The 25,638-nt window shown below is 38.3% G+C and overlaps 1 protein-coding gene across 1 annotated transcript in view; it reads right to left on the bottom strand.

Annotated features, from left to right (window-relative positions):
- Positions 1–25,638, bottom strand: part of LOC131048847 (uncharacterized) — a 77,114-nt gene that overhangs the window by 36,046 nt on the left and 15,430 nt on the right. The window contains exon 2 of the mRNA XM_057982925.2: positions 2,094–2,155. Within this exon, the coding sequence (XP_057838908.2) occupies positions 2,094–2,155 (62 nt within the window). The remainder of the gene's footprint in view (positions 1–2,093; positions 2,156–25,638) is intronic.

Raw genomic sequence — 25,638 nt, forward strand, 5'->3', positions numbered from 1 at the left:
TTTGTGAAGCCTTAAACATAAAGTCAGCCTTCTTACCTTTATGTTCAGGTCGACCTCCTCTTGTTTCTCATTTTACACGCTTCAAAGAGGCCCTATCTAGGTCGGCCATCATGTTATGCACTTTACCTTACACGTTTCATTAATTTAATTGTTTTTCCTTGTAATAAGGATGGTTAGGCCCTGCTTGAGGATACATTTTACCTTGCATCAGCACAAATAAATGAGTTAAGTACTCAAACCTCACAACGCAATCCACACTTGAATTAATTTAGCTCTCTTCTCTGCCTTACGAATTCAGATCTGCACTTTAGGATTTGATTCTGATTTTAGGTCTGATTCTAATTTTATGTCTGATTCTCTGATTTGTAGGTCTGATTTCCCTTGACCTACAAATTCTGCCCTAGTTAAGGTCTACATTTCAAGGTGGGATTTCACATGATACATGCATAAAATTTTCAAGGCGGACTTTTGTCATGCACATGTATTGATGGGCAAAGATTTGAAGATGTCATGCATAAACCAAGGTGAAGATTCACCCGATGCATGAATTGAAGGGGCAGAAATCACATTGTTTGTGCATTGAGAGAAGATTAAAGAGCAGGAATTAGCATTATGCATGCATAAGTTGAAGGTCGGATATTCACATAGGCCATGCATTGAACAAGGCGGAGATTGCCATTGTGCATGTACTGAACAAGGCGTAGATTCCTTATGCTCATGCATTAGTCAAAGGTGGACTTTTCATGTAATCAATGCATGGCAGAAATTAGGGGATGTGCAATAAAAGGCTTATGCAAGGTGGAAACTAGGAGTCATTATGCAATGCATGGTGGAAATGCCAAGTGCTCATGTATAAGGAGGCGGTGATTCATGTTGTGTGTGCATAAACAAAGAGATGCAAGGTGGAAGTTCTCATAGAACCTGCATAAACAAAGAGAGTAAGGTTGGAAATTAACATGTCTCATGCATTGACAAGGTCAGAAATTCACCCTTGTTGTGCATAAACATCACACCTCAATGGCGGGCATTCATCTTGCTCATGCGATGGACAAGAATATCTTGACTTAGGGCCCTTACTTCATCCTTGCACTAACCATTTTCACAACTTTCCTCATACTTGACAACACCACACAATCTTGACAACTTTTTGCATTTTAACAACTTTTTGACAACATTTGAAAACAATTTTGCAAGAAATGCAAATTCAAGTTTTAATTGATTTGATGCTTGCAATTCCGTTGAATTTTGGCATCTACACAAGACTTATTTTGCAATTTCAATCCTCAATCAACATCAGAAATCAAACCCTTATGTCTCCTCTAGGATAAGAAACTCCTCAACTACCATCAAGCTAACTAAAACAAAGCAAAAACACTAAGCCAGCTAGCAAAAAAGTGGGGTCCCCATTTGCAATGGAGCGATGTGTGAAAACATCACAACATGACCCTGAGGAGATCCACAGGATGCAGAGTAGTCATGTGGGGGGTATGGCTGAGAGGAGGAACCCCATGAGAGCCTACAGGGGACACAGACCAGGACTCAAACTGGGTACATACCAGACCTGGATGGATATCATTTCTGAGAAAAATGGTAATTTTGTAGATACCTATTGAAAGTGTCTTGCCAATATATTGTAAGCTACGGCATTTTTTCTTTTATTAGTTTTTGTGGATGAACGCATCCTCTTCAAATATTATATGCCTTCCACAATTATTATAATTTGTTATACATTTTCAAAAATCATTTGCTAGAAGGATCACATTATTATAATAAACAAGCAAATATATTCTTGAAATTTATCTACAAAACGAAAGATGGCGTTTCTTTCACTTCTTGCTTCCATTTGAAATATCACCTAGGCCATAATGTAAAAGGAACTTAAACTTTCAACACTTTCAAAAATGCACAATGACAGAGTATGACATAATCAACAAGAAATGATGAATTTCATTATTCATTTAAGTTGGAAAGGTTGGTTTTGATTTGTCTACTTTGCAATCCTTTGAGAGCTGCATTTGATCATTACTGAAGCTATGGTACAAAAGCTATTCAAATTAACCAACTAAAATTCAATGATAATGAAAAAATCATACCATGTATATGACATGGATTTCTTGCTTTCACACAGCAACTCTTACAGGCTTGAAATGGACACCTGCATATAAATAAATGAAATCAAGTCAAATACTCACACCGCTAAACCTGCAAACATGCATTCTCCAATTTGTAAATTTCATCATAATTGCCTTCAAAGAATTCAGTCATAGTAATACCATGGTCATAAAAATGTGAAACACATTTTTAATAATGCAATTTGCAGCCAAAAAGCATAGTTTAATTCATAAAAAAAATGCCCAGAAAACTGCCTTTTTCAAGATTTTATCATGATAAACTCACTACAATACCAGAAACCACAGTTTTATGCTTCTCGTGGGATTTTATTGGTGTATACTGCAAAAACATTTCAAACCACAAAAACCTCTTGTGCAATAAATGCTCCAAAAATCTAAAATGTTCACCTGAAAACACTCTGAAAATCTAATAAACATCTAGGCAAACTCATCAACATCAAATTTGCATCTACTTCAAATCAACCAACTGATTAGAAGCCTTCACATATCCCATTTTTTTTCTTAAATTCACCTCATTTTATTTTATAAACATTTGCAGCTACACTAGGATTACAGCCTTATCCTAATGTTAAAAACTGGTTTTCCAGGCTTTGGGGTTAGGTTTAGGGTTTTGTAACTTTTGTAAGCAAAACTCTAACCGTGATCCCAAACTGTGAGAAAAATCAGCATTAGTGTTGAGGTTAGGCCAAATATTATTTCTAGTAAGCCTTCCCTTAACCCATTTTTACAGGATTTGGGGTTAGGGTTAGGGGTTTTTTGTTACCAAATGTGCCTTAACCCAAACCTTTTTCACTGAAATCGTTTTCAAGGTTGAGGGTTACAGTTAGGGCATGTTTTCAGGTTTTAGGGTTGGTGTTAGGGTTTTCTAAGCAAGCATGCCCCAACCTAAACTTAAATATTTTGCAGAATTTTTTCATTGTTTAGGCTTGGGGTAAGGGTCTTCTGTTATTTAAGTATAGCCTAACCCTAAACCCTGAACCCTGAAATAGGATTAGGTTTTTCAGGTTAGCATACAAGCCCTTTTCCCAAGTCCAAACCCGAAAGACCTGATATTTAGCATTGTGTAACACTGTTTATTTTTGTTGTATATTGCTAAAAGCTTTGCACAAAATCTGATATACATAGCAGCAAAAGTTTGGTTCTTAAGCCCTTCTATAGTGCACCAAACACAACATTTAACAAGATGACCCTCTCGTACTCTAGGAAGTGGTGCCCCATAAGTAAATTTGAGGACAATGAAGATTGGAGTAATAAGGAGACTCCGGATACTTTTCCCTACAATTATTTCTCTTCTTTCTTTCTTCTAATGATTTGTCATTATTGACTAAGCTAGATTCCTCAAAAAGGGTCTAGTGAAATAAAGGGTGCTACTGCTCCAATACATAGGCCTCAGATAGACCCAAAACCTTTCACATACAATTGTTTCCAGTGCCACTCTACTCTCTCGTGCCACTCTAGTTTCACATGCCATCACTCTTCCACGTACTTTTGGGTTTATGAAAGGTGCAGTATATCAAAAGGTTTGGTATATCAAGAGGTTTGGTATGTTGACACAATTGCTCTTCCATAGCATTAGTCTCTCACATACCTTTGACAAAATAGGGAGGGATTGTTAACTTAAGATCAGAAAGATAGAAATTAAACAAATGAAAAGAATGAACACAGAGAACACAAGAATACCCTGGGAAAAACCTTCCTCCTGAAGGTGAAAAACCCAGCAAACAATCTCAGATTATATTAGATCAGAATAAGTATGACTTTACAAGTTTGCTTCAACTCTTGAAGCAATATGAACTGTTGTTCATGAATCTGAGTTGTAATAGGACATCAACCAATCCTCAAACTAATTCGCACATGCTGGAATATGTCTTCAATATGCTGTGAATGAATTCGCCGTGCTGAATGTGGAATTCGCTGCTCAATGAGGTGATTCACTGCCCTAGGAGGTAAATCGCTGATCATGTTATGATTCGCTGATGAGGAGATATCATTCGCTGATCTGATTATGCTCTGCTGAAAGAAATAGTTTGCTGAATTCTTCAATTGTTTGTAATGATGTATGAATGAACCTTGTATATATATGCGATCTTAGCCACCTAATTCATCCTAGGTCGGCTCACAAGGATAATCAATTAATAATAATATGATGACCTAAACTTGGCGCCCAATATGGGGTCAGCCCCATTGCATTTACAAGTTACAATGTTCAATATAGGGTTAGCCCTATCCACAAGTTACATCGCCCATTATAGGGCCAGACCAAATTACAAGTTATATTTAATTTTGCACATTTAATGTGACTAAGGCCGATAGGCCAATTAGTCACCCACAAGTGCTAGGTCGGCCCTAGAAGGAATCCGATCTAGCTACAAACATCAACACTCCCTCTTAGCTAGGGAGGAGTCCTTCTCAATATCTGAGTCACATAGTGACATCCACCATGGCTACTCCCAGAGGGTAAGACCATCATGGCTACTCGCATGGATGGAAAACAAATAAACACAAGTGCCCATCATGGAATCCTCAACGTGATGTCGTCATCTCATCATGACGCTCACCATGGCTACTCCCAGAGGGTGAATAAGCACAAGTGCTAAGTCATGGAGTCTCTCACATGACATCCACCATGGGTACTCCCAAAGGGTGGATCCACCATACCTACTCGCAGAGGGTGGAACAAGGGCTTTCACCTCAAACTTCTCGCGAAGAAGAATGCACTAACAAGGGCTTGCACCTAAAACTTCTCTCACGGAGAAGAATGCACTAACAAGGGCTTGCACCTCAAACTTCTCTCGCAAAGAAGAATCCATTAACCAAATCTTCAAGACGATGTGGCTCCCTCTGAACTTGATATCAACCTTCTGACCTCCGCGTCCAAATATGTCAAGCTCCCTCTGAAGCTTAAATGCCAAGCTCCCTCCGAAGCTGAAATGTCAAGCTCCCTCTGAAGCTAAAATGTTATTTCCTCCTTCCTTGAAGGTACAAATCGCAGAGACAATCTGAGAAATGCTTTGAGTCATCAACTCAGTCCTATGACTGCAAGCATTAGGTTCTTTCTCCCTTGAATGCAATCTCTTTATCTTGAAAGACCGCCTAAATGAGCATTAATAGCCAGAGCAATATCTCCAAAACATGAATGACAGGTCCTTCAGAAGTTGTGTCATAATATCATCACAATAAGGAAGAACTTATTCATCCAAAGCACGGAAAATATCTCCAACCATACCTTGACATACTTATAGAACTCTGGCATATTTAATTGCTTATGTTGTGATTCTAAAGATTACCTGCATGTATGAGGCAAGTTTCTCATAGTAAGTTGAAGAAATTGAAAAACAAGACATTAAAATGCAGCTTGACATATGCGGACATCTACCAACAATGTTGTTTCACAAATAACATGCATGAATTACCACTACATATGAAATTCATGAACTACTTATCTCTTGATGGTACACCATTGTGCTAGATCTACAGTTGTTAACCCTGCTTGGTGCTGCAGGGAGTGAGAGTCGTGGTGCCTAAGGCGCAGACACGAGTGCCACCTGTGCATACACACAGAGATCGTGGTACAGAGGAAGACCTTCCACGCCTCTTGCCTATTGATTATGCTCAATTGCTACTAAAATTCTAACCTTGCTGCAGTACCTCGGAGGTGTACAGTGTATAAAATGATGAAAGGTACAGCAATATGAATGCCAGTGTTGGAAAGAGCTAGGCATCCATAAGGATATTTGACATCAAACTTCACCAAATGAAACTCCCCGCTGGTACAATACCTTCCTTTCAACTATTCGCTCTAGCAATATCTCCCGCCCAGTTTTAATAGGTATCTCTTGGTGCATCTCCTGCAATGCCTCCCCACCAATGTAACAGTATATCACTTAAACAGCCATAACCGATAAGAGAAATGAGCCACAGATTAGAGTTCCAAGTGTGTTGCAGGACAGACAAAGCCTCTATCAATTATTCAATCCTCCCTTCTATCAATCCTGATAGCAATCACAAACGCCTATAACAAGATCCAAAAAAAAGTGTCACCAACCGCACAAAATGTACAAACCACACCAGCAATTCGTATCTCCCAGAGTTAGCCACTACCAGTTCATGCTAGGAGAAAATAGCCACACCAGCATAGCCTGCAACCTTTGTATATGAACAAGCCAAACTCAAGACAACCAAAATAAAACTCACAACATTGATACTTTATCTGTATTATTCTGAACAAAGCTTCTATTTCCCACTCTCAAATTATTCATATTGATGCGATAACACATAGGCCCAATAAGGAAATAATTGAATCACCAAACATTACAGGATAATCCTTTACCCCCAAGAGTTGGAAGCCACACCCAATATAAGTCTCGGTAAATGAAAATGTGTTCCACGGTTTGCCGATATACTAACAACCTAGGACCTGAGGAAAAAAATGCGATAGGCGATGCATAGTAGATGCATCCAAAAGACACTAGTCACCAATTGCTTTCAAATTTGATTACGATCTTTACAAACCCTGGCTCTAATACCATGTTAGCTTTAGATCAGAAAGATAGCAATTAAACAAATGAAAAGAATGAACACAGAGAACACAAGAATACCCTGGGAAAACCTTCCTCCTAAAGGTGAAAAACCCAGCAAACAATCTCACATTATATTAGATCAGAATAAGTATGACTTTTTAAGTTTGCTTCAGCTCTTGAAGCAATATGAACTGTTGTTCATGAATCTGAGTTGTAATAAATCATCAACCAATCCTCAAACTGATTCGCACATGCTGGAATACGTCTTCAATATGCTGTGAATGAATTAACAGTGCTGAATGTGGAATTCGCTGCTCAATGAGGTGATTTGCTGCCCTAGGAGGTAATTCGCTGATCATGTTATGATTCGCTGATGAGGAGATATCATTCGCTGATCTGATTATGCTCTGCTGAAAGAAATAGTTCGCTGAATGCTTCAATTGTTTGTAATGATGTATGAATGAACCTTGTATATATATGCGATCTTAGCCACCTAATTCATCCTAGGTTGGCTCACAAGGATAATTAATTAATAATAATATGATGACCTAAACTTGGCGCCCAATATAGGGTCAGCCCATTGCATTTACAAGTTACAATGTTCAATATAGGGTTAGCCCTATCCACAAGTTACACTGCCCATTATAGGGCCAGACCAAATTACAAGTTATATTTAATTTTGCACATTTAATGTGACTAAGTCTGATAGGCCAATTAGTCACCCACAAGTGCTAGGTCGGCTAGAAGGAATCCAAACTAGCTACAAACATCAACATGGATCGTATAATGTAATGTCCCCACTTTGAAATATAAAAAATAACAAATATTAATAATAAAATTAAAATACAAAAGATTAAAAATTAAAAAATTAAATTAAAATATAATTAAATTTGATTAAAGTTAATGAATGGTCAAAAGGCATAAAATGTTAAGTTGTGACTCCCTTAAATATGAGGTATAAAAAGGAGAAGAGAACTCATTTTATCAAAGTATAATTCTTGTCATTGACAATTTAATCATTAAATAAATATATATATATATCAATTTTATAAAAAAAATATATTTAAATAATTTCATATTTTATGAAACATAAAACTGTTTTATTAATGATCAAGAAATATGGCTAAAAACTTATGGGAATGAGTGGGAGTTGGAGATATACATCATAAAAGTTGTAGATGTAGTACGGAAATTGTTCCATTAATCCATGAATCATATAGGGTTTCACATGCCCAAAAACTGACAACCAATCAACGTCAATCTGCAATTTATCACTAAAAAATATTATGTAACTTGCCTATACTGTCGTTAATCTGTACTTGCAGTAGTTGCTACGTAGGTAAACTGAAAGATCAACTCGTCGAGAAAGGAACTAATAAACTAATTTGGATTCTTGCCTGGGGCTGGCCGGTAGTTGAAAAGAGGCGATGATTCCCCAGATGGAGCATACTAATAAGTTTCCTCATTCCATCCTGCACGCACCCCCGGTGTGGTAGCTCATGATAGTGCCTAACTGGTGGAGTCAGGTTTCTAATCCTGATGAGCAGGGCCCTTTAGTTAGGGAGGGAGTTAAGCCCAGCTAAAATTAGTTAGGTCCCTCGAACTCAAAACCATACTGAATTGCCAACAACTAGTCAGTTAACGAGGAGCTAATAAAATGGATGGAACTCAACGAGTACCGATGGGCCTTCCACTTACAGCTATTTGTTTTCACCCAAACACCTTCTATTTGTTCTAGTTAGCAAGGACAGGTAGGGAAAGGGAACCCCTGTAGGAAGGCTAGAGGGAACCCCTGAATTAGGAAGGGTAATGTTCTACTGCTAGTCGTAAGGATGGTCAATTAGAATTACCACATCGGGGGTGTAAAGGGTAGCCACCGGTTGAACTCCCTTCCTTAACTCGATAAAGGAATATAGAAGCCAGTCTTCCTGGGTGGGCTTCGCCCTCCTTATTATAGTTGTTGAACTCGATATAGTTGAGTCAACCGGCTAGTTCCTTATTACCGTGGTTAAGTAGGTAAAGCAGGATAGGAACCGAAAGGCACTCTCCCACTCCCCTAGTGTCCCCATAGGAATTGAAGTATTTATTCTGAAGTAACCTTTTACGACTCGACCTACATGCCTTAGACGAGGATCGACCGCCCACCCATTCTTCTCCATCCTGAACCGGGGGTGCATGGGCTAGGATGGGAGACAAGAGTAGCTCCAGTAATGAGTTAACAACCATTACCGTTGGCAGGTCCGGACAGCAGAGGGGAGGAGTAAGATAGGCTAACTAACAACTAACTTCTTCACCCTCACTCGGTTTCCCATCTATTTGAGCATCAATCTATTATGCGGGAAGGGAGTTAGCCGGTTACGGTAGTCCTTCCAATTGAGTTAGCCGGTTACGGTAGATGTTGTTGCCTCCTAGTTAGGGTAGGGGCACAGTTCCGATGCTTGGAAGGTCCAAAAGAAGAGGTAGAGGCACCTGTGGTTGCATTTTACCGAGTAGCAGATTCCCCAGTTGCATATAGTTCCCTCCCACCCCCTTAGAATAGTAGGGTCTGGGGAGGGTGGGTGGATATAGGAGTTCGGGTGGGAGGGCCCCTAGTATTCTAAGGGATGTGTCTCCTGCCAAAGGGCATACATGATGAAGAGGTGTGACCTCTCCCTCACATTAAGAGATGTAAAGGAAAGGAATCATAAACATCCATTGAAATCAGCATCAATCAGATCAGATCAGAACTGTTATTAAGTTACAGGCAGTAACATATTTGTTCTTGGTGGAATGCATGGGGATGTGCTTAATATATGACGCCTGATAATGTTCTTATGCAGAATTTAATAGTAATATTAATATAGACTTGTTGTGACATTTTCACACATCGCCCCATTGCAAATGGGGATCCCCTCTTTTTTCTTTTTGGGTTAGGGTTTTGGCCTCTTAGCATTTTGTCTCCGATTTCTCGTCTCTACAAATGAGTCAATTTCAAAATTTGAAAGAGTCACCGAAGTCAGTAGAGTGAAGAAGTGGTCACATGGATGTTCTGATGTCACGAATGTGGTCAAAAAGGTCAAAGGAGTAAAATCGCAATTTCTCGGGGTTAATTCTGACTTCCTATTTTTAGGAAACTTTGCTTTCTGTTTTTTTCTAAATTTAGAAAGTTTTGTTTTTGGCATTTTGGGGCCAATCCGGGAACCTGCTTATTCGGTCTGCTTTTTGCTTTTTTCTAAAAAATAGTTGCCTTTTGCTTTTCCCAAGATCAAGGTGGTCATCATCTTAGGAGAAATGTTAAGTCAAGAGAGTGCATCCAGAACGAATCAAGTATGAAATAGCTTTCAAATCTAGAGGATAATTCCTAAAAAGCTAAGTTGAAGATCATGAAGAAATGGCTAAGTCTGGACTCAAGATTGCTCAAATCACCGAGATTACTGTCCATAGTAAAAATTCCCAATCAATGATGAAGTCCGCCTTGGGACATGGAAAAGTGCCTTGGGCGAAGTTGAAGTTCGTCCAAGGTGTGAGAAAGAGTTTCTTGTCTCAAGCAAAGTCCGTCCTACCATGTGTGGAATCAATTCCTAATCAAGTGTGAAGTCCACCCAAGGAGTGGGAGAAGAAAGAGGTTAAGTGTTGGCATTATGAAGGAAAGGGTCAAAATTTTGGTTGTGTTAAGACATGGAAAGAATTCCTCATGCCATATCGAAGTCTGCCCTTGAAAAATATAATAAAGTTTCCAAAAACAACATGAAGTTCGCCACCTTGGTGTGAAAATTTCCGATCCACCATGAAGTCCAACCAAGGAATGGGTCAAGAAATGGTTAAGTGTTGGCACTTTTGAAGGGAAAAGTCAAAAAATAGAGCTAAGTGTTGGAGTGTTGAGATGAAGTTCACATGAGAAAATTCCTAAACCACATATCAAATCCGCCCTACCTAGATTGAAAATTCCCAAACTACATGCAAAGTCCGCCCCCCCTTGGTATGAAGATTCCACAAGCCATGATGAAGTCCGCCCTTGGTGAAAGGGAAAATTTTGGAAAAGAAAGAAAAAAACAATTAAAGCAAGAAGTTCGCCAAAAGGAAAGAGTGTGAAATTTGGGGTGGATTAAAACAAGGAAAGAGAAAAGTCAATGGCAAGAGCAAAAAGTCGCCCAAGTAGTGGATGTAAATGGATTAAAGCAAAAATGGATTAAAGCAAAAATGCGTTAAAGCACAAGAGAATTCGCCTAAGCCATAGAGGAAAGAGAGTTTGAAAATTCGACGAAATGTTGGGAATTAAAGCAAAAAGCCAATCAAGAAAGAATTCGCCATGACTTCGAAGAGTAATTGGATTCAAAAAAAAAATAAAGGAGAAGAAGCTTCTAGAATAAAGCAAAGAAGAGTTGCCATTGAGTTTTAAAACACAAAAACAAAAAAACAAAAGGAGGAGTTCAATGTGAGGTCTAAAGCATGCCTAAATTCATTCCAAGCAAAACTCATTAAAACACAAAAAAACAGAGCAAGGCAAGTTCGAACTCTCTATAAACATTGCCTTGGCAATTCATTATTCACAAGTTGCCTCTCATACTTGAGAATTCAAGCTCTTAGAAGAATCCCTTTCAAGTTGCAAGGTAGATTTTCAGAGTGAATTTCGGGTGCAAAAGAAAATCAGGCCAAGTTGGAAGCAACTCTTTTTAATAATTCCTTCAATATTTTCAGGTTTATAAAATTTCTAAGGCAGATTTTCAGAGTTTCAAGTTCAAATTGCACTTCAAGACTTCCTTCTTTCAGTCTAAAAATTCTGATTCTCAGACTTGCATATGATTGCCCACCTCAAATTCTGCAAGGAAAGGAATAGTGTTGCTTTTTGTGCTTTTTACAATTTTAAAGGAAGAAAATTACAAAATCAGACTCAATTTCGCAATTTCCAATTTTTTCTTAAGTCTGATTTCTGATTCTAATTTCGATAAGCCTGATTTTATTTTTTATCAGATTTGACTGCATCTGGTTTTCATTCTGATTTCAGGAAATTCATAAGTAGATCAGAAATATACTTCATAATTCCCTCAAAGTTAACATCAAACCCCCTTATTGTTTTTAACTTAGAAATTTTTCATGATTTTCAGGTAGTAGATGTCAGCTTGGGAAGGGATTTCCAGAAAGGGGAAGATGAAACAAGCGAACCGGTTGGAAAGACGATTCCACAACACATGGAAGGACAATATTCACGCTTCGAGGTGGAATCCAAGGATGAAAGGAACAAAGGACTTGCACTCCATCAAGACATTCAAAAAGATTGAGTCATCCAAGGATGAAAGACTCTACATCAACCTTGGATTTCTTTTGAAAATCCAAAATTGAAAGGAAAAAACTTGTCACCAAGGGGTGATACATTCAAGGCACAATGAGAATGAAGAAAATGTTCTAATCAATTTGAATTTCCTTCGAAAATCCAAGAGTAAGGTATCAACACTTCTTCATGATGGGGAATCAAATCTACGAGACAAGCTGAGGTGGCATCCCAATTATCAATCGACCAATCCAAGGGTTCCAAGTCAAACATGTCTAGGTGCAATAAACCAAACTCACCAAGTGGAAAATATTAAATGGCTTCTATTTTCTCATTGGTTATCCAAAGTATTGTAATTTTCTCATTGGTCCATTTAAGATAACTATGCTAGTTTGCCCTAATTAGGTTTATCTGTTAATCTTGGTCGTTCATCTTGCATCAATCTGGGTCATTGCTTTGTAATGGGGTGCCTATATAAACCCTCCTCTCATTTGTAAAGGGAGAGATTTCTCAGAAATTGTTGTAGTGATACTTCTTAAGTGCTAAGGCATAATTCATTGTTCAATTGTTGGTGAATTTTGTCTACTTTTGCAAGTTAGCATGGTTTCTTGGCTCTCAATAGAATAGATTTCATTTTCAAGTTGATAGATTGAATGAAGGATTTGATAGAATTGCTTAATATGGAATGGATGTGTTCATACTTTTGATAATTAGATGATTTTCAATTATTGTGCAAAGTTAGCCTAAACCAATAAATGAAAACTTAACTTCTATTGCTATATTCATTGTTCAAAATGTTGGTGAATATCAGTGATATGAAAATCTTTTGAATTCCTTAGAAGATAGAACTTGTATTTGTTGAATTTGGCAAAACAAAAATTCGTTTTGAATCCCACTTTTGGTATTTTTTGTCTCCCGAGTTCATAGGATTAGCCTAGGGTTAGAATTATCTTCCTAAACCCTCCCTTTTGCCTTTTTTTTTTCTCTAAGTCTTAGTAGAAATAGGATTGAAAAGAACATATTGCAAATTATTTAAAAAAAGAGAGAGAAAGTTACAAGTGTTGGTAATCAACAAAATCCTTTGATTGATTCACTCCTCGAACAATTGTGTAAGTCCCCCTTGAGATTACCAGAATATCACAACAAACCAACTGAGACTATCCACATGAATCTCGAACCTTGGAGTCATCTTTGTAATCACACAATCCATCTATTTAGCACATAGAAGATTTTGATCAAGAGAGAATAGGATATCTCCGGGTATTTTATTCTTAGTTGTGCATGCATAAAAAACACACCAACAAGACTGCAATATGTATGGCAGTGTAATATTGCCTTTCTATCACTAAATGTTCATATGACGATTAAGTAAATTATATGATGGAGTTTGTAATACCTTTCAATCTCACCATCCAATTATGGAGGGAGAATACAAGGAAGCAAGAGCACTAGGCTCCAACAGGTACGCCAACCCCCGAGTGTGGGCCAAGAGGCCGAGTTGACGAGGTCCTTGGTGCTCTTGGGCTTGTTGAAGAGGGATAGACTCGAGGCGCCTTGTGTGATTCTCCTTGAGCTCCATAATGGGGACAGTTGTAGGGAGAGAAAGGGTTGTTGAATTCTTCATATAAACTGGGCAATATATAATGAATGTTGAATATATGATCTATCATAGCATAATGGAAATGTTGACTAACCTGTTGTGCAGGTTCCAGACCAAGCTTTAGTTGACAATACTGTCCCTCTATTGTATTTACTATGCAATAAAATTGCGATTCTAGGTCAGAATATAAGAGGTTCCTATTAGGGGACATTACATATACTGGACAATTTAACATTGCGGATATATGTATATCAAAAGGCAAGCATGATAAGGTAATAAATAAAATTTTGAAACATATGAAAGCCTAATCCACATTATTTTGTAGATTTAGTCATCATGCCAATTGACATACTTTGCCTAAGCATATAGAAAATCAATCACAAGTACAAACAAAATGAAATGCAATTTTCTGCTTCAAATGGTATGATGTTTTGCAAAAAGTGCCCTCCAAATGTCACCCATTGGGCACAACAGGCTCTTTGGGCATATAAAAAAGGTACAGCCAAAAAAGGCTGCTAAGACACTTGGAACACTTGCAGCACTCTTGTAAGTAGTCTCACAGCCATTCAACACATTCAACCTTGCAGCCATTATGAATACCTACCAGTACCACACTGATGTAGGTCACACCTTGAGCTGAACCAACACTGCTGTAACACCTACAGTACCAAAACATTTGCAGCACTGACAAGTGACACTTGAAGCCCTCACCTAGCTGGTCCAATATTATTTGACACATATGGCACTGCTATAAGTCACAATTGCAGTACAAAAACACCTGCAGTGCTAAAACACATGCCACACCATCATAGGTGACACATGCAACTCTGACCTTGCTCTTCCAATATAAATTGATCCCATTTTGGATCCTACTTCCCAAACCAGGGAAGCTTACCAGCCATATTACTATATGACTACTTTCCACCTCTCATGGTACTCCAATTTGTCCTTCACATGGATCTTAATAAATCTGCATCAACACACTAAATACAAAAAAACTCACCCTTCCACATAAGTGTTTTTACAACAAGATGCAAGAAATAAACCTCTCCAAAATGTCTACTCAGCTTGGGTCTTATCACTTATGCAATGGATAGCGAGTGTAAAAGTGTCAAATGCCAAATGCCAAACAAGCACAAGGCAATTCATAATGACACAAAATCAGTAGCATATACGGTGTTTCACTCACCATGCGTGCTGTCCACCCCCTTGGATCTACATAGTTTGCAAAACGTCTAATCCCCCCAGAAAAACATCTAGGTCCATGAGCATGTACCAAATGCTCTCAAAATGCTGTTGTCCCACTGAAACCCAAATTAAAAAACCTTTCTACATTTTCTCAAGAGTGCAAACAGTAAACAAACTGTCTTGCAGCCAAAAAAAGGTAACAAACTTGTTGACCTTTCACTGTTAGCACATTGCTCAAACCTAGATTTTGCACTTGACCTATAGCTCCTCCAAACTCATACTTCCCTTGCAACAATGGAATCAGTCCCAAAACTCAAAAGTTTAGAACACAACAAATAGAGGTTTTAGCTACTAGCAACTACAAACAATGGAAACTTTCTACCCAGACGTGAAGGAAGGTTTTCTTACCATTATCCTCTTGCATTGAAGATAAGGGTCTTCTACAGGTTGCTCCATCCTTGTGGCTTCTTCATCCAATGATCTTTGCTTCCACCATAGCATTCCCCTCTTGCATTTCTTGTTGAGTTGTGGATATAGACCCCAACAAACCTCTTAACTATGCCCACTCTTTCTGCAATAAGAGCAAATACATTACCCAACCCTTTGGACAATTCCTCCTTAATGGTGTTCCTTGGTTCCCTATTGATACTCTTGCTCTGTTTCCAACAAGTAGAAAAAGAATTTGATGAGGTCTCAGCCATGCTTACTTCCGATTGGTTTTTGCATCATTCATGGCGGATGTTCCTTTCCTCACCATCCCTTCACCAGTGCCTTCCAACTTAATTAATGTCTCTTACTTTTCTTGCAATTCTTTTTGTAAGACTCACGAAGGGGCCAATAGGAAGTTTCTCTGGTTCTCCATTTGAATTCAGCACCTGGTTATCCCCTTCCAGCTTTTCAACTCTACACTTCTTCGTTCTTTGTTTTCCCATGTCTGTCCTCTACAAGCCACAAACCTACACTACAAAAGCAGTGAAGAGCAATCTACACAGGGCCGTTAGCAATGCTAAAACTGCTTCCTTCCAATCACAAGGAAGGAAACACTCTAATTCTACTTGATTTGGAATTTGAGGTGGTTATGTCATACTCCAGCACATCAACAAATAAATTTAATTAAGCAGCACTCTACTAGCTATCTCAAGATGAACAAAAACAACAAATGCCTATCTACCTCATAATTACAAGACAAGGACTCATCTCGGACTCAGCAAGCTGATATTTGACTCAGACTTGGACTGGGTACCCAGACTCGGCAAAGACTCAGCAAATTGAAAAAACCATGAAATATAGAAATTTCTAAGGATTTAAAACTTGTTTCATGCACTATTTAATTAATAAACTTTAAAGACACAATAAACTAATCATATAGAAGCTACTTTGACCATATACTTAAGTATGCATCGAACAAATATAAGTATAAAATTATAAATAATGTCAAATGTAAACAAAATCATAAGTTACCATTGCATCAAAACAAATATCAAAACTAAAAATATTTGTTGTTGTGATGTATTCACACACTGCCCTATTGCAAATGGGGACCCCCACTTTTTCGCTTTCTAGGTTAGTTGTCTTAGCTTAGCTGTTGGTAGTAGTATGGTTTTTTTTTTGCTATTAGCATTTCATTTGAAGGAGTGCACTTTCTCAAGTGGCTAGGCAATGGTACAATCATTTCTCCCTCCTTAGGTTGGAAAGAGGTCGAGTGATGTCAATTTGAGCATAGTGGGTAAGGAAGGTCAGTTGGACAAAATTTGACTAAGTATAGGAAAATTTCCTTTGCTCTTCCATGGAGTAGGGTGTCAAGTCAGGTGTCGATTTGAGCATGACAAGCAAGGAGGTTTAATGGATGCATACCTTGGATCAAGTCTCATCAACTATGCAAGTGTTTCCTTCGTCATCCGGGTAATCTTATCATACTCCATTGAGAGGCAAGTTAAAAAGGGCAAAATTTGACAAAGTACATGAAAATTTCCTTTGCTCCGTCCTAGGAGCGAAATCTACTTCCATTGCTCCCTCATAGGAGCGGATTTCCTTCCCTTGCTATCTAGGGGGTCCAAGATACCCTTAATCATCACAAATTGCAATGTGAAGTCTTGGTAGAACAACGAGTTTGATCTTTTGCCTAGCCTAATGCAAAATTTGACTAAGTATGAGAAAATTTCCATTGCTCCTTCTCAGGAGCGAATTTCACTTCCTTTGCTCCTTCTTAGAAGCGAATTTGACTTCCATTGCTATTGTGACCCCTTGCATGACTCCCATTGCATTCTAGAGGTCTGAAATGGGTGCAATGAATCCAATTGAAAGGATGAATAGATGAAGAGATTGATAGAAAAGCCAAGAATGGTAAGTGTGCTCCACTTCCATTGCTCCTTCCCAGGAGCGAAATCCTCTTCCATTGCCCTCATCTTGGAGCGATTTGGACTTCCTTTGCATATCTAAGGGCAATGAACAAGTCTAGTGCCTTTGACATCATTGAAATAAGTAAATGCATCATGATTTTGACAAAGGAAAGAAGGGAAGATGGCGGATTGAACTTGACTTCCTTTGCTCCTCTTCATGAGCGAATTGTACTTCCTTTGTTCCCCTTTAGGGGCGAACTTCCCTTCCTTTGCTCATTCATGAGAGCGAAGTCATCTCCAAGGCATTTGTTGAGGGTGATTTGATGACCTTTTGTGCAGAAACTAAAACTTAAGACATGAGTTCATAAAATCTAGCTAAGGGGCGAATTTGAGGATGACTTCCTTTGCTCCCCTCCAGGAATGAAATTGACTTCCATTGTTCCTTCCTAGGAGCGAAATCTACTTCCTTTGCCTTGGTTTTGGAGCGGAATTCCTCTCATTGCCTTCTAAGGAAGCTAAGATCATCATATGTTGCCTTTGTCGAGCAAAGAATTCAATTTCCAATCAGCAACCTAAGATTTGGCTAAGTGCGTAAAAATTCCTTTGCTCCTTTCTTGGAGCGAAATTCACTTCCTTTGCTCTAGTTTTGGAGCGAATTTTGCTTTCCTTTGCTCCTTCCTAGGAGCAAATTTCCTCTCCAAGCCTCATATGTCATCTAAAACCCCATTGGATCAGCATGTGATGTCTTACTTTGAGCAATGAATTCAATCCTTGGGCAACAATCATGAATTTAGCTAAGTATAAAGGTCATTTCCTTTGCTCCTTCCCAGGAGCGAAATGGACTTCCTTTGCTCCTTCACACGAGCGAATCTTCTTCCATTGCCCTCATCTTGGAGCGAAATCACCTTCCTTTGCATATTTGAGGGTAAGAAACAAGTTTAAGCGCCTTTAATATCATTTTGATCAAGGGAAGAGATTAATACATCATAATTTGGACAAAGGGAAGGATCGTAGTGGTAAATTTAGAGTAACTTCCATTGCTCCTCTCCAGGAGCGAAAAACACTTCCATTGCTCCCCTTTGGGAGAGAATTTCCCTTCCTTTGCCCTTGCTTAGGAACGAAGTTGATTTTAAAGCCTTCCTTGAGGATAGTTTGACACCTTCATATGCATAGATGGCAAAATACCCCAAACTTAGGTTGGTGAAGAGTGAATTTGAGCTTACTTCCATTGCTCCCTAATTGGAGCGAATTATGCTTCCATTGCTCCTCAAGTAGAGCGAATTATGCTTCCATTGCTCCTTCTTGAGAGCAAAATACCCTCCTAAGCATTTTTGAAGGTGATTTGATGACTTTTGCACATAAGGATAAAGAACTTAAGGAATGAATTGATGGAATGGAGAGAGTGGATGAAAATTTGGTTAAGTGTGAGAAAATTTCCTTTACTCTCCCCTTGGAGCGAAAAGTGCTTCCATTGCTCCTTCTTAGGAGCGAAAATCACTTCCTTTGCTCCTTAATGAAGCGAAATGGCTTCTAAGGAATACTTTGGAGATCATTTGAAACATTTTCACGTTAGGCGGATGTGGAACCTTGAGGCATGATTGATAAAAGAGAGACAAATTGATGAAATAAGGCTTAAGAGCAGATTGGAAGGTGATTTGAACCTAATTTCCTTTGCTCCTCCTTAGGAGCGAAAATCACTTCCTTTGCTCCATCATGGGAGCGAAATTCACTTCCATTACTCATTCACAAGAGCGAATCTCCTCCATTTGCACTGAAAAGTCCGAAATTCTTCTTTTAGTGTGACAAGGAGTGTGTTGATTGAGTTAAATTTGTTATTTCAGCAATATGATTCAAAATGTTTTCTTTTCCAGGTCTGATTGGAGAATCAAAGCAAGGAGTGAGGAAACACATTCAAGATTACACCAAGATGGAACATTCAAAAGCAGAAGGACTTCATCAACAAGCACAGGGTAACAAGGAAGGTGATTACACAAGAAGGATCTCAAGGTATTCAAGAATCCTCACTGCAGCATCACAAAGAAAAAATTTTGAAGGAGTGAAGAAGCAGCTATGGCATCAAGGGTTCATTCCAAGGCAATATCAAGATTCAAGACTAAGAAGAAGTCAACATCTACACCTTCCACCTTCATGGCTTTCAGCATTGAGACATTCAAGAAGATAGTTTCAAAAGAGTTAATCAAAGTTAGAAGATCATCTTGAACAGCATGATATAATTTGGATACACGCCTTCATCATCATCACTGTTGAAGCTTTATAATGTTGAAGCTAGGTTACCGGTTCGGGTTCGGATTCGGGTACGGATTCGCGAATTCGGAAAAAAAAAACTTGAGTACGAGTACGGGTTCATCCGTACACACACACACACACACACACACACACACACATATATATATATATTTTAATTATATATATATATATACACACATATATTATATATATGTTCAATATATACAATCCATACAAAAATAAATTATACAATGTGACTTTCCATACATAAATGATAAATCATAAATCCATAATTGCCAATGCCAATAAATATATCGCAAATGTAATCAGTAAACTAATAACTAAAGTCTAATATCATATTCATAATTTGCAAAAAAGATAATATTCAAGTTTCAAGTCTTTTTTAAAAAGTCATAAAGGGGCAAATTAGAGTTTTATTATAAAAAAACCATTTTAAAAAGTCTTTTTTTATTGTTTTCTATTGTTTTTTTGACCCGTGGACCCCATTTTTGGGAACCCACGAACCTGGGTTCACGCGGGTCCTCCTGGGTTCTCCCTGGGTTCCACCCGGGTCCTTCCCAGGTGGTCGGGTTCCCTGTGGGTCCTGCAACCTGGGAAGGACCCGGGTGGAACCCAGGGAGAACCCGGGGAGAACCAGGACCGGGCAAGAACCAGGACCCAGACCCAGGCCAAAAGGGGAAGAACCGGTAACTTAGTGTTGAAGTATCAAGAAATATTATTCAATACTCATTCATGATGATGAATCCAATCCGCAAGTGCAAGTTGAGGTGGCACCCTAGTCACCACTCCATCAATCAAAGAGTTCCACATCACCATGCCCAGATGCAATGCACTTGACTCGTCCATGAGGGCACAAACTCCCATGTACCTACCCCTGTTTTCTATTGGTTCACATTCAATGTTGAGCCTAAAAGTAATTTTCTCATTGGCCAGAGGGAATTGTTTTAACAACCCTAATTAGGCTTTCTATCTTGTAATCTCAATCGTTGATTGTGGATCATGTTAATGTTAGAACCAGAAAAGTAAGACACGTAAATCTGAAACTCGAAAAAATCTCACAAGAACAAGATACACAAAATTTTATCTTGGGAAAACCCTCCACCTGAGGGTGAAAAACCCAGCCACACCAAAAATCAACCTTTATTAAAGACACAAATCCAATCCAATGCTCTCAAGCTTAATCAAGAAATGATTTAAGCAAGATTGTTAACACTTAACAATCAGCACTATAAGTCGATAACATCTCAGAACAACTGAAAGTTTCTACACTACAGTCAGCACGGATGATCACATATTAATATAGACTCTCTCTTGAGAGCTTCACCCCCCACTAAAGCACAAACAGCAACATTGCTTTTTTAAAGAGAAGACAAGGGTCGAAATATATCTTGCCGGAGATAGACGAAAGGCCAAAAGACACCATAAGCTTATCAGCAGTTACATATATGCCATTACATAATGTAATGTCCCCTACTTGATCTATTTCAATATATTAAAATTGATTGATATTCTTCAATTAGTTATTAACAAGTGCTTATCTATTTTCCTCATTAGATGATTAATTTCATTATTCATAGTTCTTAATATAGATATCAGACCCTGCTACTACTTCAGCTTTAAGGGAGAAGGGTTTATGTATGTTACCAAAGCGCTTAGAGACCAACTACGATAGGTTCCCTCAAAGTTTACAGATCCAAGCCCTTACCTATCTTGGGTCTATACCCTCAAGGCTTATGGGTTGTTGATCCCCACCCTATCTTGGGACTTAACCTATTGCTTGGATTTAGACTGCCCCTCTTTGGAACATCTCATTACCATCTTCTTAAATACTGACAGTAATAACATGATTTAGACTATTAAGTATACTAATTTCTTATGTATTATGAATATATATATGAAATTAAGTATGGCTGTCATACATATTGCAGTCCATATTAATAGTACTATTAAATTCTGCGCAAGAACATTATCAGGCTTTATATATTAAGCATGCATATTAAACACATCCCCATGCATACCACCAACAACAAGGGTGTTACTGCCTGTAACTTAATAACAGTTTTAATCTTATCTGATCCATGGTGATATCCCTGGATGCTTTTAATTCCTTTCCCATATATCTCTCAATGTGAGGGAGAGGTCACACCTCTTCATCATGTATGTCCTTTGGCAAGGGACACACCCTTTCACCATTAGTACACTTTGAAAGAGTGCAACTCTTCATTATTTCTGCCCTTTGAAAGGGACACAACCTTTCACAATCAGATCTGCACTTCTGATTCCCAAAGTATCCCCTCTTCAAATGAGTACTCTCCTCCCTTTTATACCTTATATTTTAGGTGAGTCACAACTTATCGTTTCATGCCTTATAACTTATTTTAATTTTTATTTTATTTTTACTTTTGTATTTTTAATTTATTATTATCGTTTATTATTAAATTATATTTCAAAGTAGGGACATTACACATAAGCACATAGACAATCTTTATACCGGATGAAATGCGAGGAGGAAAGAAACAGCTGCCAGCATGCATGAGGCTCCCACGAAGCTGCAAGTCATACATGCAAGTCGGTGGCAATTAACAAGAAACTGGAAAATCTTCCAGCTAAGAAGGAACTCATAAATGCAGAGATCAATATCTTCGAACAAAGACGAACTAATAAAATTAAGGCATGATATCAACAAAATGGTTATATAACCATCGCAGGAAAAATAAAATCTCCTGCAGCGTACGCAAACATTAACACTCCCTCTTAGCAAAGGAGATATTATTTTCTGATTTTCAAGTCATGGAGTCTCTCAACATGACAAACACAATGGCTACACCCATATGTGTAAAAAGCAACATTTTATCACGGATTCTCTCAACGTGATAGCATCATGGATTCACTCAACATGATGTTCACCATGGCTCCTCCAATGAGTGAAATAAACACAAACTCTCATCACGGAGTCACTCAACGTGATGTTGTCATGGAGTCTCTCGACATGACATCCACTATGGCTACTCCCATGAGTGGAAAGAGTAACCAGGACTTTCACCTCAAATTTCTCCGTCACGGAGAAAAATGCATTACAAGGGCTTTCACCTCAAATTTCTCCGTCACAAAGAAAAATGCATTGCACGAGCTTTCACCTCAAATTTCTCTGTCACAGAGAAAAATGCATTACAAGGGCTTGCACCTCAAATTTCTCCATCACAGAGAAAAATGCATTACAAGGGCTTGCACCTCAAACTTCTCTCACAGAGAAGAATGCATTAACAAAATCTTCAAGATGATGTGGCTTCTTCTGAACCTGATCTCAACATTTTGACCTCCTCGTCCAAGGTTGCCTCTAATAAAATGTCAGGCTCCTTCTGAAGTTGGATGTCAGGTTCCCTCTGAAGCTGAAATGTCAAGCCCCCTCTCACTGGGAGATCCCTCATCTCAATTTTAATATTTTCAGTGTTGTAGCGGTCAAGAAGAATGTTGGAGCATACCCCAATTCCAAATCTCCCATCAGTAGAGTGACCAACAAAACATAATGATAGCTCAGATGATGCTCAAATATAGTTTTCAATTGGAAGTTCACAAACACATGTTATGCACCTAGAACATGTGTGGCCTCCACCTATAATAACAAGCACAAATAGAAATAATGATTCACTATTCCAATGTTATGAAAATTCATGAACATCATTCAAACATAAAAGAAACTTATCTCTTTATTGTCAGTTCCCATTGAGTTAGTCTTGTAGCCGAGTCTTATCTTCTCATAAGACTCCTCCAGCACTGTTCTTTATATCAGGAATCTTTTGGTATGCATTAAGGTCAGCTCAAATACACCTCATACTGAATGTTCTCTCCTTTGAACAAAACAGAGATTGCAGATTCTAGCAATGACAACAATGTGATAAATGATCACAGCAAATACAAGCTAATAGGATGCAGATGCAAAGATCAGTCACATTGCAGAGATCTCATCGAGTTTTGCAGGGCCACTCAAGAAATTCGAAATAGGAAGAAATGAAGTCGCAACTTAGAGAAAGGTGTAGCCTTCAGACAATAGTTTGAATAACACCAAACAATAAACAAGCAACCCTCCCAGAATCCTAAGACCTCCTGTAAGGGAGACGGACTCAAACCTGGCTCTGATACCATGTTAATGTTAGAACCAGAAAAGTAAGACACAAAAATCTGATACTTAAAAAAATCTCACAAGAACAAGATACACAAAATTTTATCCTGGGAAAACCCTCCACTTGAGGGTGAAAAACCGAGCCACACCAAAAATCAACCTTTATTAAAGACACAAATATGATACAAAGCTCTCGAGCTTAATCAAGCAATGATTTAAGCAAGATTGTTAACACTTAACAATCAGCACCATAAGTCGATAACATCTCAGAACAACTGAAAACCTCTACACTTCAGTCAACACGGATGATCACATATTAATATACTCTCTCTTGAGAACTTCACCCCCCACTAAAGCACAAACAGCAATATTTCTTTTTTAAAGAGAAGACAAGGCTCGAAATATATCTTGCCAAAGGTAGACGGAAGGCCAAAAAAGTGAAAAACACCATAAGCTTATCAGCAGTTACATATATGTCGTTACATAAGCCACATAGACAATCTTTATATCGGATGAAATGCGAAGAGGAAAGAAACTGCTGCCAGCACAGGCTCCCACGAAGGTGCAAGTCATACATGCAGGTCGGTGACAGTTAACAAGAAACCGGAAACTCTTCCAGCTAAGAAGGAATTCATAAATGCAGATATCCATATCTTCGAACAGAGATGAACTGATAAAATTAAGGCATGGTATCAACAAAATGGTTATACAACCATCGCACGAAAAATAAAATCTCCTGCAGCGTACACAAACATTAACAGATCAATCTAGGCCATTCATTGTAATGAGCTCTTTATATAAAGCTCAAGCTCTTCATTTGTAAAGGTTAATAGAATAGAGAATAGTTAAGAGTTTAGTAGCAAATAGAAGCTAGAGTAGACTAGGCGGAGAAGGCAGAAATTGTTGCATAAGTTGTAAATAAACTTCCTCTTCATTAAAGTTATGTTGGAGTGTGTTGTTTCTTTTACACTTGCATGGTTTCTTGTTGGATCTTCATGTTAGCTATGATAATTAGGTGGATGAAAGAACATTGTGCATGATTTATGGTGAAACTCCTAATCCATACCACTAGCAGTTTGTTTATTGCAAATTTGCCTTGTGTGGTAAAATGGAATACTTGAATGAGCTTAAGTTCAATTGTTACACAATCATTGACAATTAATGGTGTCTATGCTTGATAATGGCTTGAAAATCATCTAATTTCCTTAGAAGATCACACTAAGCTTTGTGAAGTTGTTGCTTCTCATGTCAAAGCAAGGCTTAGTTGAGTTGAACCAAAGACTGTGCATCATTCCTACATTACGTCTTTTGCCCTTTTCTTAATTCTCCAAGCAAGTAGTTAGAATTTGAGTTCCGGCAATTCAAGCATTCATGTACAACGTAAGTCCCCTTGTGATTCCAGCATTATCACATCAAACCATTGAGCTTATCCACACATCGTGACCTGACATTGAAGAACCTTGGAGTTATCTCAAGTGATCCTTGTGCAAATCTTTAGCATTTGAGAGACTTTGATCAAGAGAGGATAAGATACTTTTGGGTATTTTATTATGTGTTAAACTGTGTCTAAAAAAGATATCAACATAAGTCTATGGTTCAGAGGAGCCTACATCACTCATCCTGACTGTTGTGACATTTTCACACATCACCACATTGCAAATGGGGACCCCCTCTTTTTGCTAGTAGTTTTAGGTCTCAAGTAATCTAGCAGCAGTCGGGTCTCTCTTCAGGTTAGAGTGAAGTCATTGTAGCTCTCAATGCTTAGGTAAGGAATGGAGGTCGAGATGATCCTTAAGTGATGCTTCACAATGTGACCTTCAGGTGAGGTCAGGGTATGAGTCTTAAGTGTGATGAGCAGTCAAGCAAGCAAGTAAACATCCTCAAGATAGAGCATGGAGATGAGGAGCGATCAGGAAGTGATGATCAAATGAACAAGATGAAGTGCTTGATGAAGATCAATCAAGGTCTAGGTGTTTATGAGCAAATCATTCTACACTTGGTATAAGTCATGAAGTGATCAACTTAGTGTTGTGACCTTTTCACACATCACCCCATTTCAAATGGGGACCCCCTACATTTTTGTCCACTTGGTCTTTTGCTTTTGAGATTTTGGGTAGTTTAGCAGTAATTTCCTGAAGTTCTTAAGTCTTTGGATGAATTTTGTATTAGAATAATATCTTTCACTTTGTGTTATTAATGGTCATTTAAGTTGTTTCTAATTTC

This window comes from Cryptomeria japonica, chromosome 7 (genome assembly GCF_030272615.1).
Source record: "Cryptomeria japonica chromosome 7, Sugi_1.0, whole genome shotgun sequence".
NCBI lineage: Eukaryota > Viridiplantae > Streptophyta > Pinopsida > Cupressales > Cupressaceae > Cryptomeria > Cryptomeria japonica.